This window comes from Temnothorax americanus, unplaced genomic scaffold (assembly GCF_048541705.1).
Source record: "Temnothorax americanus isolate GAGA-0224 unplaced genomic scaffold, ASM4854170v1 Scaffold3, whole genome shotgun sequence".
Classification (NCBI taxonomy): Eukaryota; Metazoa; Arthropoda; class Insecta; order Hymenoptera; family Formicidae; genus Temnothorax; species Temnothorax americanus.
In genome coordinates this window covers 1,912,016-1,929,402 of record NW_027509442.1, presented here as the reverse complement: position 1 = coordinate 1,929,402, position 17,387 = coordinate 1,912,016, and the positions used below count along the sequence as shown (strand labels likewise).

Below are 17,387 nucleotides of genomic sequence, written 5' to 3'. Positions count from 1 at the left end.
TCTCTCTCCAAAGGAGAAAGGCGAAGCGAAAAGATCAACGTGCAAATCCTCTAAAGAATATACCCCCAATGAGTGTTTCAATAGATAACGGTAAATTTAGAAAAATTTCTTTCTGCTGTCTTCACAAAAGAGAAAAACAATAAGAACAAAATTGTCGTTGGACAGGGCAACAATAAATTTATTACAAAGCTTTCACTTTTTGTATTTGACTACCGTGAAGAGAAAGAAAGGTTTTCGGTCAGCTTAAATTCTTCGCAATGGAAACGATTCTTTTGTGCCGAATTCCCTGAATTCCAAATATTCGAGAATGCGCGATTCGAACGCACGGCGGGACGGCGGTGGCGGTGGTGGGAGTGGCGACGCGCGACGCGATTGGCTCGAGAGTCCGGGCTCCCCCCTCCCAAGCGGTTGCGAGCGAGGAGTTGCGAGTTGCGTTGCGACACTCGCGCGACGCCAGGCGTGTGCTGCGGTGTGACGTTGCGTCCGTTCCGCGAATCGAGGGAGGAGAATCGAGAATCTCGAGTTCTCCGAGAGAGTGCCCGGAGTGCCGCTCGCCGCTCTCCGTCACTCCGCGACCGAATCTCGAGTGCGCGCGGTCGTCGTGTGCGGCTTCGCGTGCCCTCCCCGCTCGTGTCTGTGTTGGGTGGCCTGCTGCCTGCTGGTACTCGGCGTACGGCGTGTCAAATTCGATGTGTTGACATCGCGCGCGCGCGCGCGCGACGGCGAGAGTGAATATATCCTGCATCCTGCCCTGTCCGTTCTCCAGCCCGTGTTCACGAAACAGCGACGCGCAAGAGACAGGCAAGACCGCGCGATGTCGGCGATCTTCGACATCGAGCTGCAGGAAGCAGGACCGCTGCACAGGGACGAGTCGGAGGACGACGACATCATCGAGATCGACGCGGTAATTGAAAGCTCTCTCTCTCTCTCTCTCTCTCTCTCTCTCTCTCTCTCTCTCTCGCACGCGCGGCATTATACCCTGCCCATCCCTCGACATCTCCGCGGAGTCGCGTCCCCGCCCGCGACTCCGCGGCTGCACGTGGGTTTCGATGTCGCGCTAACGCCGCATCTGTTTTCTTTTTCACAGGAGGAATGCGTCGCGCTGAACCTGAATGAGATCGTAAAGTGAGTAGACCCGCGCGCCGCGTCCACGCGGCCGCCCGCGTACCTCTCGGGGCCTCGTGGCCTTTCCGACGTCGCGGTCGGCTAAACCAGTTTATTCCCCTTTTTCCCCTTGTCGCTTCCAGCTCGTCGGACGTGGAGACGGAGCCGATAGAGCAGATTGTCAATCGCGCGCGCGATAAGGTCGGGCCGGAGGACTTCGAGTTGCGCAAAGTTATCGGAAAAGGTGGCTACGGCAAGGTGTTTCAGGTGCGCAAAATAACGGGAAACGACAGCGGCACTCTCTTCGCTATGAAGGTACGGAAATCCCCCCTGTGACGCATAATTATGCAACGTTATTGTTTATCCCGGAATGTACATCGTGTTCGCTAAATATTCAGCGCGCGAAAAGTGCCATTCAAGGTGGATAATTACGGTAACGTTCGAAATTTGAAGAATGTTACCTCACCGTGTCGTACTGATTGTAGCGAAAATTATGTATTTTATGTATGTTTAGTCGGCGAGTGTTTCGCGAACAAAGATTTGCACGCGTGAAATTACTTTAATCGTCTCGTTATTCTCGTTGGAAGTTTCACTTACATTCTTCAAACGTTGCGAACGTAATTAGTTTTTGCAGTTTTATCTTTAGAGCGGTAGCGTTAAGCTGTAAATTCTCTAATCGATATCTATTTTTATATTGTCATCTGCCGGCAAGCGTCTTTATCTGTGATTCTTTAGTCATTCGCAATATTCTTTTGTGCCGTTTCGTAACAGGTATTGCGCAAGGCTTTGATCGTAAAAAATCAGAAGGATACAGCTCACACTAGAGCCGAGAGAAACATCTTGGAGTCTATAAAGGTTAGTTGTATTCGTGTATGTAAATATGTATAAATTTAGAGTATTCAGAATTTGACGATTCATACGTGGATTTAATCTCAATACTACGTATGAAAGATATTTATAACATGTTTTTGAACATGTTTCAATAAAAACTAACGTTCTATTTTTTATTATATTTTATGCAAAAAAACTAATTCATATATTTATGCTCGCATCTGGCAGCATCCTTTTATCGTAGATCTCAAGTACGCTTTCCAAACTGGTCATAAGTTATATCTGATACTGGAATACATGTGTGGCGGTGAGTTGTTCCGACACTTAAATGCCGAAGGAATTTTCATGGAAGATACCGCGCGGTGAGTGAATTGTAAAAAAAAATGTTTCCAATGATATTTTTCAAAGATAGACCTAGCGTAAAGTCCAACGTCACGCGTTATTTTGTTTTGCAGTTTTTACTTGTGCGAAATTACATTAGCTCTGCAACATCTCCACTTGCAAGGAATTATATACAGGTACTATAGAGTTGAAATATAATTTAAGGCTGTAATATAATTGATACATATATTGAATGTTCTATCGGTATGCATCATTGAATTAATAATGTTTGTAATAAATCTCTTTCAGAGATTTGAAACCGGAAAATGTTCTATTGGACGCAGACGGACATATTAAGTTAACTGATTTTGGGTTGTGTAAAGAGCATATACAGGAGGGTGCTCTTACTCATACATTTTGCGGGACTATCGAATATATGTAAATATCGTAGAGTGACTGATAATTTGGAAAATTTTACTATTATGATTTACACTTATTGTTGTATTTTAATCAAGGGCACCGGAGATTTTAACGAGAAGTGGACATGGGAAGGCGGTAGACTGGTGGAGCTTAGGAAGTTTAACATATGACATGCTTACGGGAGCTGTATGTACTGTCGTTACGTACAAATTCAAGATAAAATAATGTACATATCAACTCACGTTAATATTTGCTAAAATTTTCAGCCACCATTTACTTCAAGCAGCAGAAAGAAAACTATTGAGAAGATTCTACGTGGCAAATTAACTTTTCCATTATATGTAACGGCCGATGCTAAAGATTTTATTCGAAAATTACTGAGGGTTAGTGTTCGCAAATTAATTGCTGTAAATATTTATGAGCATCTTAAAAGCAGTGCTATTTTAAAAAAATATATCGTGATATTTATTAGAAATATATAATTTTCTTCCGTATAGAGACAAGTTCCGCAAAGAATGGGATCTCAGTTGGATGGCGAAGAAGTAAAGAGACACAAATTCTTCAGACATATCAATTGGGACGACGTTATATCTCGACAGTTAGAACCTCCTTTTAGACCACAATTGTCTAGCAAAGAAGACGTATCGCAATTTGATAATAAATTTACCGCTTCATCGCCAGTTGATTCTCCAGTCGACTACGCTTTGAGCGAGTCAGCTGACGGGCTGTTCCAAGTGAGTTTTCTTTCTTCTGATTTATATGTCTAGATATAATCAGTCATTATGCATACACATCGTTACATTTCTCAATAACTACGCTTTCTTCAGGGATTTACGTATGTAGCGCCAAGCATATTGGAGGATGTACTTCTTCAACAACCTTATCTAAATACCATGTCACCACCGTCAGTTATAAAAGCCAGAAGTCCTCGCAAAGCAACTCGTGGTTTTTCACCTCGGACGACGCATCTTCATTTCCACAATGCCCATTTATCAAATCACACGTAAGAATATAAAACTTACATTTTTTTTTTACTTTTTACAGTATATAATTTTGTATTATGAAATTCGTGTTAAAAACATATGGGCAATAATTTTTTAGGTACAATATAGTTGGCCATAACAACGTGGAAGATGCAGAAATGATTGAACTAGGCTAACCATTACTATTCGACTAGTAGATAGCATTTTTGCCCAACTGCTGGATATTCATAATCCTCAGGGAGGGGTTTTATAACTTGGAAGGAGTAGTTAGAGGGAATGGATGCAGTATCCATTATTACATTGGATATCCAGCAGTTACATTTAGCTAATCTTTTTTTTATATCTTTATATTGCGTACGAAAATATCAATTAATAGATTATGATTTAACAGCGACGCAGCAGGTATTTGGTAGCGCATAGAGTAGTTGCAATTTGCAATTTGAATATGAATATATTATCGATAATCCGCAAGAAAGTACATTATTTCTCAACTAGTTATTACAGATTACTTTAATTAGCGATAGAATGATTGAGAAATATATCTTTTGCATTGGATTATTCATGTAAATTTTCAATATTTATAATTATCCGAATCTTTATTATTAATGCAGCAGTCATATTATTATATGTTCATATGACAAGATTGTTATTTGTACTGTGTGTGGCTAAAGACATAAGCTTTTAAAATTTCGGAAATATTCAAGCAAACTGCTTGAGTCTTAAGAAACTCTATGTTATAGAAGCTAAAAACACGATCTCTCTTGATAATATTTTTACAACTGAAGATTTATACATACATCTGTAATAATATAAACTTATTTTATATCTGGGAAATCTATTGATATTTACTGATTATCGTTAATAATTTTTTTAATGAGAAAAGTCTCGAGAAATGCTACCACAACCGCTCCGCCGCTCAAAGTTCTTTCCATATATACCGTACGTTGTTAGGAGAAAATATTTTCAGCAGTAATAACGTTTCCATGGCAATAATGTATGAAATAGTTTGCCTAAATAATGATCGTAGAGATGGAGTATATAACGCTACAATGGAATTGCATTTACACAATGAAAGTTCCTATACATTGAAAATTCGAATACGACATAGTTTATATTCTCCGGGGGAACGAAAGAACATTTTGTTAAATGGTCATGCGCATCAATATCTTAGAATGAGAATCGCCATTGTCATTCCGTAACTTGAAAGCGGAAGGCATGAAATATTATAATTGCAGATGCGGACCTATATCCTGGGTATATTTTTATAACTCCAGGTCATAGGTTGTTCTTATTGTAAGGTATTGATGTTAGATATGTTGAAAGAGATGAATGTCTACGTAGTTCAGTTTATATTTGAACAACGAGCAAGCTTGTTTTGAGCTGGCTATGTTTTTTAATTGGTATGTACGTTATATCGTTTACGTTCGTTTATTATTAAAACGACAAATGCAACTCTTCGAGGTACAAATTCAATGTCTTCTTGCGAAAAATACTTTTACTTTTACACATATATACATTGAATTAATGAAAAGTTCAGAATGGTACAAGATGAGATCGAGTTACCGTGGTAACAATGTTACTGCAAAACATGGACTTTCCATCCGAATGAGTATTCCATACTTGTTCTTTACGTTACATGCATTAATGTATCTCATTTATCGTGTACATACATATAGATAATATTGATTTTACTTACAGAACGCAGTAGGAAAAATAAACATAAACAAGAGTGACTGTAAATCACTCACAAAAGCTCCAAACTACCCAAGTGTTCAGTAGGCCATGCTAGCAGGCAAATATCTTTTAATTATTTACAACAGATAACCATAGTCGAAATGTAATATTGCCCAGCGTCTCTCTTTCTCTCAAATATTTTTTTGTCCGTACATGGGAACATCCTCCTGCGGGCAAGTTGCATTTCGACTACGTCGACTACATACATAAGTGCGTACGATATAAAACCTGATAAAATCACGTTATATACTCACAGCTGTATTATATTATAAGAGAAATGTGTATTTAGAGACAATGAGAATTTCTGATCGGTTTTTCGGTACGTATCTGAACACATGTATTTTCGACATTGAAGCAGGAATGTGCCTACAGAGTTGTCAAGACGCTGTTCGAAGATTTATAATATATTACTCGACGACACACTGAAATTTATTATAAGAGAGATACCAATTATGCCCTGAATTACCCACCGTCAGATTTTGATAGATACCAAAACTGCTGTAAACTATAACTGTTACCTAAGATTTGCTTTAAATTAAAGCAGGCCACAATCGTGCGGAAAAACGCTGCTCGATATCACTGCCTCGTACAACGTACGCGTTGTTACTTCCGCGTGATTCCATGTAAGTTTGTCTTGTTTGCGAAGTCGGGGCATTTTTGCAAGCGAGAGACCGAGAGCGCGTCCAAACGTGAACGTGAAAGAATTTTGTTGAGCCTCCTAATTAGATTCGACGCGTTCTCAAGGAACATATTGGTGCTGATGCGGTTTATTTTGATTTTTATCTTTTAGGAGGAATTAGGCGTCTTCGTTATTGTTTTAATGATTAAAGTAGTCAAATTGTTTATATATATATACCGTGTCATGCGATGGTCTCGCGCTCATTTCTAATACGTTAGTTAAGTTCAATCTTAATAAAAAAATATATATATCTAAGTTATCTGATTTTTTGCAATAAATGTAAACTTCCATCTTTACGTCAGTTCTCGTGCAAGAATCTGCGCTTTTTTTTGTTGGATATCACCGTTCGGATGTGTCCGGTACGAAGGATATTTCAATATATAACGAGAACTGACCTTTTTCTGTCGTGCGTTAGGCGGATTGATTTGTCGATTCGACTCGAGCTCTATTTTGATAGGACAGAAATTAACAACTATTAACGACCAGTTCTAAGTTATAGTGTGTAAAACATGCATATTTATTTGCGGTACGAATGTATTAGTCATTTAAGGGACGGAAAATATCATCGAACGAATATGTAACGAAGTCTAGCCATTAGACGGAAAAGTGATAAATGATTTATGCTTCCATTTAAGATTAGATGTAGACTCTCGGGTTAACTTATCACTGCTATGATTTGTAATCCTCTATAAATTGTATCCATAAATGCAACGATTTGTGAAGGTGTGTCTGTGCGAGCGTAAACGCGCGCGCGCGTATGTGCGATGTGTGGGTCCGTGACATATCCTTGTCATGTGTATTATTTCACTTATTTTAGCGTTATGTACAATAAATTGGGTATAAAACTGTCGATTCGCTCTTAATTTAATGCGATGCGTAATCAACCGTTATCTAGTCTAGAGATGAAATCTCGGAAAAACTTTCGCTGACTATGCAATTCCTAAAGCTTCTCAGTATACCCAAGTTAAAAAAAGAAGGGGAAGAAGAAAGATATTTGTGTTGGACCCAATCTATTATTCCCTGAATAAGTTTGATAAATTGTTATAATCAAATTATTATTATTAAATTAAAAAGTAGACTTTTATTTTGTGTGTGCGTATATACATATATATAGTATTAATATTATATACATACAATATGCTATATTCGTTATATGTATTATTATCACATACTCCGTTCGTCCACATGTAAATTCGTTGTGAATCAAATGCACGTAAACTAATTGTATGTAATTGAGATAAATGCGTGGGTCGCGCGGGGCCGCGACGAATTTACATGCGCGCGGATAAATGACGGATATAAAACTGCTGCTCGACTGCGTCGTACCTATCTGCGCGGCATAACTTTTTTTTTCTTCTCTCTCTCTCTCTCTTTCTCTCTTTTCCTGTCAGTGTTCCGCGTCGGCAGGTGTACGGAGGCGGCACGCGGCCGCCTACCAACGCGAATCGCGTATTAAGTAACGTTAGGTGTGTGACTGGAGATACGCGACGTACTTATTTATTTCCAGTCATCGGCGTGACAGCATCGGGCACCGTCCGATCATCCTCTCGCGGAAACGATATCGATGCGCGAGAGGAACGCCTGAAAGGCGCGTTTAGTCGCGCCAGTTATCCAGCGCTAGGTGAATCATCATCGTGGCAATTATTGAGAGACGATGCCTATATAGCGCGGCCGCGGCGGATTCGACGAGTGACGCGATACGGCCGCGCACGGCCGGATGATCGATCGACCGGATCGAGCGAGGCGTAGACGGCGAGCGCCGTCGATCGCGACCGCGTCTTTGGGGATCGAATCGTAGGAGTGAATCGTTTTGTGATCTTATTCGTTGTACTTATCGGTAACGTTTTAGACGTTTAAATCTCGGTTCTAATGAGCGTCGAAGAAAAAGAAAAATTCGGTAAAAACGCGGCAGAGGAGTTTGAACTCGTTTCGGAACAAGCGCGCCGCCGCGGAACCGGCCCGGCCGAGAGCTTTTTCTCTTCGTTGATCGACGCGCGAGATCCTCGCCTGGAAGACGGACAAAAGGAAGAGTGAAGAAGTCGCGTAGAGAATATATATGGAGACAATCTTGACATCGTTACAAACATCGAGATCCTCTCATTGGGTGTTTGATAATAAATATAAATTGTACTACGAGAAAATGGTGCGGGCAACTCGCACGGATAGAACGCTGACGAAGGTGAGGCCTTCAGCTATTGTCATGTTAATTTTGTGGTCGTGCGAGCGGACTCTTAACTCCGCGTGCTCTTCAAACTTGCCGATGCATTTTCCTTGATAATAATCAGTGTATTATTAGCAGCGAGATTACGGATTCCTATTTCTCTCCAATTCCGTTGTAATTTTGTAATCATTTTGTTCCCGAAACGGCGCGCGAAGGGACAACGGGCCCGTTCAGCGAGGAACGAAGTCCGCGGTAGAAACCATGACAAAAATTGATTGCAAAACAGAATATTATCGTATATATTTTCGTAATCTTCTTTATTTTGGGGGAGAAGGGAAAAGATAAGATAAAAATTTTAAAAATTTTAGAATTTGTTGACTCCTTCATCAATCCGTTGTCGTTTCGCCAAAATGAAAAATTTAATAGAACCGATACTTTATGTTGCGTTAATCTTATTGAAGGCGGAAGGATTATCGTAAAGCGCGGGAAATATAAGAAAACAATTAAATGTAAACATACATATTTTTTTAATTTCTTGCGCCTATACATTTGAAGGATATATACAGGAGAAAAACGATTAAAGTCGACTTAAATTAAAGTCTACGAAATTTTTTTATAAACATTTTAAATCAACTTTGGTTTTTATATCTAAATTATGTAGCAATAAAATTGATACATATGATTTAAAGTTTAAAAAAGATTCTTACAGATTACAGAGCATTTGTGAAAATAATATTACGTTTATAATATCGAAGATTTTTCCTGAATTGTTTACATCTTCTATAATGCCATGTAAGACAAAAGTGTTTTAAATAAGATTATTTGTATAATTACATGTAAATGTTAAGCGCGTAATAGCCAATGCCAAGGGTGTTAAAAATTAACGAAAATTCGATTGCGCGAAGATATACATTCATCGTGCGTGAAAGCACAGAAAACATCCTCATCCATTCTCTCCCTCTGAAGACACCTTCGGTTCACGTGACATTGATAAAAAAAAAAAGGCCTATTCTTTTTAGCTAATTTTTTCTCGCACGGCCATCTTTCCTCTTTTTCTTTTCACATTGGAGAGAAAAAGAGAAAACGCGAACGGTTGCAAGAAATTCAGCTCGGCGAGTCGGTCAAAGATTCGGCCGATTCGGCGTTGGTAAACAAACCACCTCTTTTAGTTCGCCGCTACCATTGTCGTCGCTGTTGGCGAGCGGTCGCGGGAACGACGGAAGATAGCGCGGAGCTTGTACTTATAGAAAGAGAAAGAGAGAGGGAAAGAGAAAAAGCGTCGCGACGCGCGACGAGCATCGAGCATCGTCCCGTCGGATTGTCGGATATTTCAGTCCGCTTTTCACGCGCGGCGTGTACACCGCGATACGTGTATGTACATACTTACATACGCGGCGTCGCGCGTAGATATATAAGTAGCATTCGCGCTCGTGGCTACGCCGCGGCTATTATTAGTCCTCGGTCATCGGAGAGGAGTCCCTGCGTGCGCGAGCGAAGACGCGACGACGACGCACGCGCGCACGTTCGACGCGGAGAAAAGTCGCGCGTCTCTCTTCGTCGAGAAAATACCAAAATACACGACGGAAATTCGCCTCCGTCCGTGCCGTGCACGGTGCACGTGCGTGCGCCACGCCACGCCGACGCCGCACGCCGCGCCGCCGGCCGCGAGGTTCCCGCTAATTCCGTTCCGGTCTGCCGTCTCTGGTGACCCGTGCGCAAGAAGAGGGGTATACCCGGTATACCGCTGGTAGCTGGTAGCATCCGATCGCGTTGGACCTTGGGAAGGATGATTCTCGCACGCTATTCACTGTGAGTAGTGCGAGTGGTGCGAGTCGCTCGTCATTTAATTCCTCCCGCCCCCACGTTCCTCCTCCCCCGCGATAGCTCGACCTTCCGGTGGGCCCGGCGGCTCTTCATCTCGGTGAAGCCAAGCCAGGGTTTCGTCCGTCGTTCCGGTGAGTTCGGATTTCTTGTTTCTTCCGACGCTATAATTGAAAGCCGACGCGCGGAAGCGCGCACTGTAAGACAGCGTCGCTCTTTGATTGTCACGAGTAAGGAGACCGCTACGAGGAATACGAGGATCGATCGTTAAAATTGAAGCGAGGTTCAATTGTGTCTCCGTTTTCCTCTCTTTGGTTCCAGAAGGAGGAGAGAGGAGGTGAAGAGTCGCCGTGCTCGTCGTTATAAGACCGCGGTCTCATCCTCGACTCTCGACTAATTAGAGAACGGCTGCCGTCTGCCGTGGAGATCGGCTTCTCTTTTCTTCGCGTTACGCACGTAAACGTCGGAATCCGAAATCCGAACTCGCCGAACGTTATATATCGGTACCCGCGGCATCTGTTTTCGATCCCCGCGGTTGAGTCACTCCGCGCGCTATATCAGACACGTTTCTCGGTATTTCCGACTGACGAAGCGCGTCACGCGAAGCACGGGACACGGGACGATAATGGGAGCGGGGTCGTCACTTCGTCGGTGTTGTTACGGTGTCGTCGAGAGTAATATCGTTTTGCTGTTGTTCCGCTTGCAATTGTTTCCCCGACGATGCAATTGTTAACGAGGCTGAGAAGCAGAGACGCGCCGCGCGAAATCTATCAGCTGACGCGCGCGGATATAATAGAAAGATAACGTGCGCGAATTGGGAAATCGCGCGATAACGACGCAGGTTCCAAATTGCGTTTCTTACACGCGCGAAGCAGCGACGTAAACACGATGCATTTCCAGTTTCACGCGAATCTCGCCTCCTTCCGCGAAAAACGACGACCTGAAGAATTGTTAAAAATTTTAAAGAATTATGTAAATGTCTAATTATTATCTCGAGAGGCTGGGCTTTGCTCTCTTACGATTATCGAGTTCTTTTCATTTCTATCTGTTTCTTTCGATCTGTCTTGATTTTGTCGCTTTATTTGTCTCCTCTGCAAAACTTAATAAATTCGCGTTTTTATAAAAGACAACGAAACTCGAAATGTGTAAAAAGCTGATGGAATATCTTTTTAGATGATGTCATTTTTTAAACATATTTTTAAACACATTTATATTATACTCTTAATTATTAAAGAGGGGACTAGTCAAAAGTCGTTCTGTTGAGAAGCCTAAAACCTAAAAATTGTATCGCGAAACAATTCCTCGCAGCCTTGTGAGTTTCATACGACAGCGTCGAAGTTTGGACTTCGTATTAGCTAATATTACTAGTCTTTCAACTTTTGTTCCGTTTGATTCCACCGTCGTGCGATTAATTGGCGCGAAATTATATCTGTGCAATCACGAAAAATTGAATAAACGCTGTCATTTCCAATCACCTTGACAACCTTTTGATAAAACTGTATCCATCTTTGGAAACTATCCAAGCTACCAAATCAATCTGCAAAATTATAAAGAAAAAAATTCGAAGCCAGTTCCCGAAACATTTATTTGACTTTATTATACGTATGTTAAATTCTGTTATACGCCGACTATTATTTTTAATTGCGTGGATTAATTTACAATTAATGTTCTTCGTACTACGGCATTGCCCGTGGCAATAAATTGGCGCGTAAATTAAACCCACGCGTTTAATTGAGTCCGCGACGTGTAACGTATGCATTTAACGTCCCGCATGCTTCGCGACGTGTTACCATAACGAGCTTGTGCATTTAGCTAATGTGTTCCTCACATTTATTGTAACGTGCGTTACAAAACGAGAGAAATGTATGTGTATGCTCTTTATCGTGCTATTTATGTTATACGTGTACAAACATATAGGGTGTTTTTTTTTTATATTTCTTTAATATTCTAGAAATTGATCTTTTGAGCTCATTTTATGAAGAAAAGTTCATACGAACATATGGTCTCAAAGACCTCATTTCAGAGATGCTGAGTATTAAACATATAAATTATAAAATTATCATTTTTTCTTAGTAGTTCTTAAACGAAAAAAGGTTTCAAAAAGTTAATTATAGCGAGAGTGTACCGTAATAAAAATCTGTAAAAAATTTGATTCCGTCCATTGGCGTTCGGGGCAGTTAATGTACTATCTGAACCCCGTTTTTATGTCATTGACTTTTTACAAAACGGCGACTATAGGCAAGTAATATTCTGCTTACTTATACTGACCTGAATTTAAAGAGGAATCGTCTTTTCTCTCTCTCTCATTTATAGGAGCTATTAAGATAAAACAATAATTTTATAGAATTTTCAACAATCTGTACCTCTGAAACGAGGCCTTTGAGACCATATGTTCATATAACATTTTCTTCATAAAGCGACTTCAAAAATCGATACTTAAAATATTGAACAGTACTTAAGAAACACCTTGTATACACCGTAGTGAATAATGCACGTGGCTATGCATAATATATACAACACGAAGAACAAATGCCAAGATTTGCCGATTAGGATTATTTTAAAACTTTGGATTTTGCAAGGGGGATTAGATTCGCAGTGGGCGGTGAAAGATACTTTTCAGCAAAATGAACAGGACACTTGAAAAGAATTCTTTGTCTACGAAGAATGGAAAGAAAAAGGGCCTTGAACTTGGTGTTTTGTTCTACTTGAATAAACACTACCTTCACGTTCTAAATAGTATTTAAGAATTATATACAATACACACACACTATTCTTAAAATTCGTAACACTTTCGAGAAGAAAATTTATCTTCTAGGAGCAAGGTTTTATTACAATTGAAATATCCGTTGTATTGCAAAACTATTTATATTGCCGACTACATCGTCGCGTTATTTTATTTGATGATGTGTCACGTTGAAAAATAGAACATGGTACTCTTAAAAACATCAAAACGTCATTATTTTAATTTTATAAAAAAATTATTGCATGTTTGAAATTTAATACAATAAATATCGATGAAAAATCGTTTAGTTTAACATCGTTTTATATATAATTACATTAAGAAGTCAAAGTGAACACTTTGACCAGCACGATTTTATTTTCTTCGGACGGTGAATCATCTTTTCAACGTTTTCCATTCGCATGCGAGTTGCAGCCAAATCGGAAAGTTTGACATTAGACATTAGCCTTTAATAATACAGACAGCGTAATTGTTCACAATTATAGTCTCGCTACGATGCGATTCCGCGGCGAGAAAAAGGTTTTCCTCGAACTCAAAACACTCTTCTAAGGCGTTTCGAGGACAGACTCATTAAGTTCTTGTGTGTGACGTGTACTTTTTTTTGTTTTCTTTAGATGAGGGATGCAGTTCCGCAGAAAGGAAGCAATAACGTAGCCGCCCCCAAGTCCAAACCGTCCCTAGAGATATACCGACCCCCAGGTTCGTATTCTCTCGCTAATTAACAATAGGCGCACGAGCATACGTATCGTAAATCTTATATCGCTGCACACGGACGTCGTCGTCCCGTTTGTTTTCACGGCCGCCTCTAGGTGGGAGAGCGGAAGGAACCACGGCGAACGTCACTAATCTTCGACTAAACGTGCACGCCGAGGAATTCACGATGAAGCAGAATGATTCGCATCCGTCTAAGTGAGTGCGAACAAGTGGACTATATTTAAATGGCGTGCCGTCGCCGCGTGAGAATTGGTCGAGTTGAGTCACGAGTCACGCTGTTTCTGAAAGCTGTACAGATTTTAATATTAATTATATAAACAATAGAACAACTTGGTTTTTTCAGTTTAACGATGTAACGTCAGTTTAAAGTGATTTGTTTAGTGATCGATTTCAATTTTTTTCATGAGAAAAGATAAGAAATTTTTATTTTAACTGTAATGTTAAGTCTTTAAGGTATGGAGAAGATTATAACCGTATTAATAATAATGTGAATACATGGAGCGTTTTTGAACAAAAGTTGATTGATCGAACGCACGCTTCGCCTGGAATGCAGGATTTCAGGCACGATTTTGAATTCGGATCGATCTGTAAATAGTATGAACGGACATGTGTCTCGATTAGGTCTCGGACTAATGCATCGGAGCGCTATTATCTGCAGCACAGCAAATCGAGCGGTAATATCCACCGGTATCTCTACGCTCAGCAGCAACAGCTGCAACATCCTCTGCAGCAACAGCACCAACTACCGTCCCGTCATTCTCAGAGTGGCCATCACTCGACAGCGAACTCCACGTTGCGTCAGCTTCATCCTTTAGACATGTCCGCTTCCAGCGGAAACATGTTACACGTAAGAAAGACGCGAACTGTGCCTAAGATTAAAAAAAAGATTTAAAAAAGAATGATTAGAGAGAGAGAGAAGATATTTTTTTTAAAAGAGATTGACCGCGGAGCGTCGTTCAGTTTAATTTAGGATTTAATGCAGAGCGGTCGTTAACTTAACTGCCGAGAAGCTGTTGGGTTTAGATGAAAAATTACCTTGCCCCGTGTCAGGTCGCGAATCGGGTACACTTCAACGTGGACCAAAACGAAGCGAAGACTAATTCCGTGAAACCGGGCAAGCTTACCAAATCGCATACCTTTGTATCGACTTACGGCTTGAAGCGCTCGAAGAGCTTCAACTCGACGGACGTGTTGGCTGCCAAGGCACTTCACATCGCGGACGCCTCCGAACTTGGAAAATTCCCCTCGCCCGTTCAAGATATACTTCTGCGAGCGATAGAAGGTAAAAGAGTCTGTCCGCATCATCGGTTACTAGAATCCATTAAGCTAAGGATTTAAGTGAACCATGTTACTCTGATCGAATTGGACATACTTTGTGGCATGATCTATACACGTCACAGGAAAATAGTAATTCAATAAAAGCAGGCAAAATATATTATTCCTATAACTACGTGGTTTCTTTGACAATAAAATAATCGAAAGTTAACCAGCAATTATAAGAATTTAACAAACGATTAGGAAATTATTAAAAGTAATTGGCGCTGACGCGGATATGTGGTGTTTTTGACAGATCCGAATCTCTTAAATGCGAGGACGTTGATGGAACTAGTGCGGCACATTCTGGACAGGGTAGTGGAGAATCGCAAGTATGCTGAACCGGCAGCTAAAATTTGCATCACGATTATAGAGGTTCGTTATTTCTCTTTTGTTATTCTTTCGTAAAATTGAAAAGATCGAAGAACATTCGTTGCTTTTTTTTACTAAATGTAAAAGAAATAAAAACATGATCTAAGAAAAAAATATATCTGAAAAATTATACTTATTTTTTTAATTTTTAAGAAGTAAATTTAAAAAAAGCCATTAGTTATTCAATATTGATGTCGTTCGATTTATTTTATGTATATCTAAAAGAATGGCGCAAACAGTAGTATTCCAGTTTAAACGATGATCTTCGTGTGACGCACGCAAGATGAAATATTGTACGACTTAAAATACGTTTCATGTACAGAAGGAAACGAAGGAAACTTTCCTGGAATCTCTGCTAAATACGTGCCAACAGTGGTATCAGGATCGCGCTAGATTACTGCACGACGGCACGACCTGCCATCGGTACTCAGCCTTTATGACGTTTCTCAACGAGATGTATTGCCAGGTATAACTAAGCACATAGTGACACGTTTTATTACGTGGTGCCCATTATCTCCGTAAGAAACGCACATCGACTCATTACGACTTCAACGATATTTTCTGCGAACAGAAGCGGTTGCAAAGTTTTCGATTTGACGCATCTAGTGTTCGTTTCGATCATTTATTATCGTATGCCATTTATTTTGTCGTCTTACCGCGTATTACAACAGCGCTAAGCTTTCGAGTGTACCCGCATAAATGTGCACAATCCCGTTGTTTCAGCTGAAGCGACGGCAGCTACAATTGAAGACGCAGCAGGAGGGCGTTTCTCCCGGACGCGTGCTCCTCACGTTGCTTTGGAAATGCTGCCAGGATTGTCTGCAACCGCCAGCCATCAACTCGCTCGCCGAGGTAAAACTGCGTTGTTAAATATTGAACTATTAAAGGATGAAATTTAAATTAATACCTTGAGTCAAGTAATATTTTGTTACTTTTAACTACCATATGTGTATAGAAATTTATTACTTTTTTAACACAAAACAGTATTATTTTAACTCTATTGTTTTATTCAAATTAACGACATATTGAGTAGAAGCAAGAGCGACCTATAGAAATGGTTAAAAATGACTGAAATTAAGCATGATTTGACTCCACAAATTTAACAATACAAGTTCAATCAGCGAGTGTCACGAAACAAAGCTATTGGCTGACGGCAAAACAATTCGTTGCTCCTTCATCCTTAGTTTAATCCAAATTCCTTGCAATCTATTCCCGGGTTGAGTGAAAATTACAGAGTTCAGCGGAGATACGAGATAAAACCGTAATAAGACGTAATGTGAAATTATATCCAAGATAAATATAAACTTATCTCATTCTCGCGCCGGACTCTTCGATTCGCCACAAGCCGATCTCCGATTGAATCAAAATTCGTTGAAACTCGATGGGAGACTGATCCCCTCTCTTCATCTGTACCGTAGACGAATTGTCTGTTCTTCATCCTCACGTGCATCGGTAAGGACCTGGACGCGGAGCTGCCCGCGCAGCTGCAGCAGCTGCTCGGTAGCGTGCGTGACGCCTTCCTGGCGGAGGATACGACGCTGCCGCCGGTCAAGAGGACGCTCCTGCAACTGATCGAGCTCCACGCCGCCCATTGGCAACTGCCGGCGCCGGCGGTGGTTTACTACTACCCCTCGAACTCGAACTCCAAGTGACCGCCACCCGACACCCACGGTATCTCCGTCCAGAACATGTCCGAGTGGATTTGCGCAAAACCACGGGTGTATTTTAGGTATTTAACAGTACAGACAAGTACACTCAAGTACACAAATGTTTTCTAACGAGCGCGCCTCGATGCGGGCACGCCAATGCCTTTCGACACGACAATAAACACGAACGAAAGTAGGATTGTACTTTTTTTTTCTTCATTTTACATTTACAACGATCGCGAACGGTTTGCGATGATCTCGTTCCTTCCGCGAAACGGAAGTTTTTGTTCGATAATTCTGTATGCAAACGATGGTACACGAATAAACAACTTCTTTTACACGTGTCGACGGAGTTTCCGTGATAATCCATTCTTAGGGTTGAACAACAAGGTCAGGGAAATCCCAGCGAGGACTCTTTGTAATTTATGTGGGTGATATTTCATTCTCCGCGGACGCGTCGAGGAGTCGTCTGACTCGCGCGGGAGCTAGGAGGGTGAAGGACCTCGGCGTTTCCGAAACGAAGAAGCGGCTGCGGCTGCGGCTGCGA

At 40.9% G+C, this 17,387-nt stretch overlaps 2 protein-coding genes across 5 annotated transcripts; both read left to right on the top strand.

Annotated features, from left to right (window-relative positions):
* The first annotated feature begins 386 nt into the window (after nt 1–386).
* On the top strand, nt 387–6,922 carry LOC143900551 (ribosomal protein S6 kinase beta-2). The gene is made up of 12 exons (XM_077412027.1): nt 387–904; nt 1,088–1,125; nt 1,248–1,419; nt 1,876–1,959; nt 2,164–2,297; nt 2,391–2,453; nt 2,566–2,694; nt 2,772–2,862; nt 2,943–3,059; nt 3,174–3,410; nt 3,504–3,679; nt 3,778–6,922. The coding sequence occupies exons 1-12, from the start codon at nt 815–817 to the stop codon at nt 3,833–3,835; spliced, it is 1,389 nt and encodes a 462-aa protein (XP_077268153.1). The 5' UTR covers nt 387–814; the 3' UTR covers nt 3,836–6,922.
* A 650-nt stretch (nt 6,923–7,572) lies between these two features.
* On the top strand, nt 7,573–17,185 carry LOC143900549 (uncharacterized). Of its 4 annotated transcripts, none has more exons than XM_077412023.1 (9): nt 7,573–8,251; nt 13,409–13,493; nt 13,604–13,703; nt 14,130–14,355; nt 14,559–14,790; nt 15,079–15,197; nt 15,517–15,660; nt 15,918–16,046; nt 16,613–17,185. In XM_077412023.1, exons 1-9 carry the CDS (start codon nt 8,129–8,131, stop codon nt 16,844–16,846), a joined length of 1,392 nt encoding a protein of 463 aa, XP_077268149.1. In that variant the 5' UTR covers nt 7,573–8,128; the 3' UTR covers nt 16,847–17,185. The 4 variants fall into 4 exon arrangements, with proteins under 4 accessions (XP_077268149.1, XP_077268151.1, XP_077268152.1 ...); XM_077412025.1 differs by lacking the exon at nt 7,573–8,251 and adding an exon at nt 9,888–10,042; XM_077412026.1 differs by lacking the exon at nt 7,573–8,251 and adding an exon at nt 10,043–10,188.
* Nucleotides 17,186–17,387: the final 202 nt, after the last annotated feature.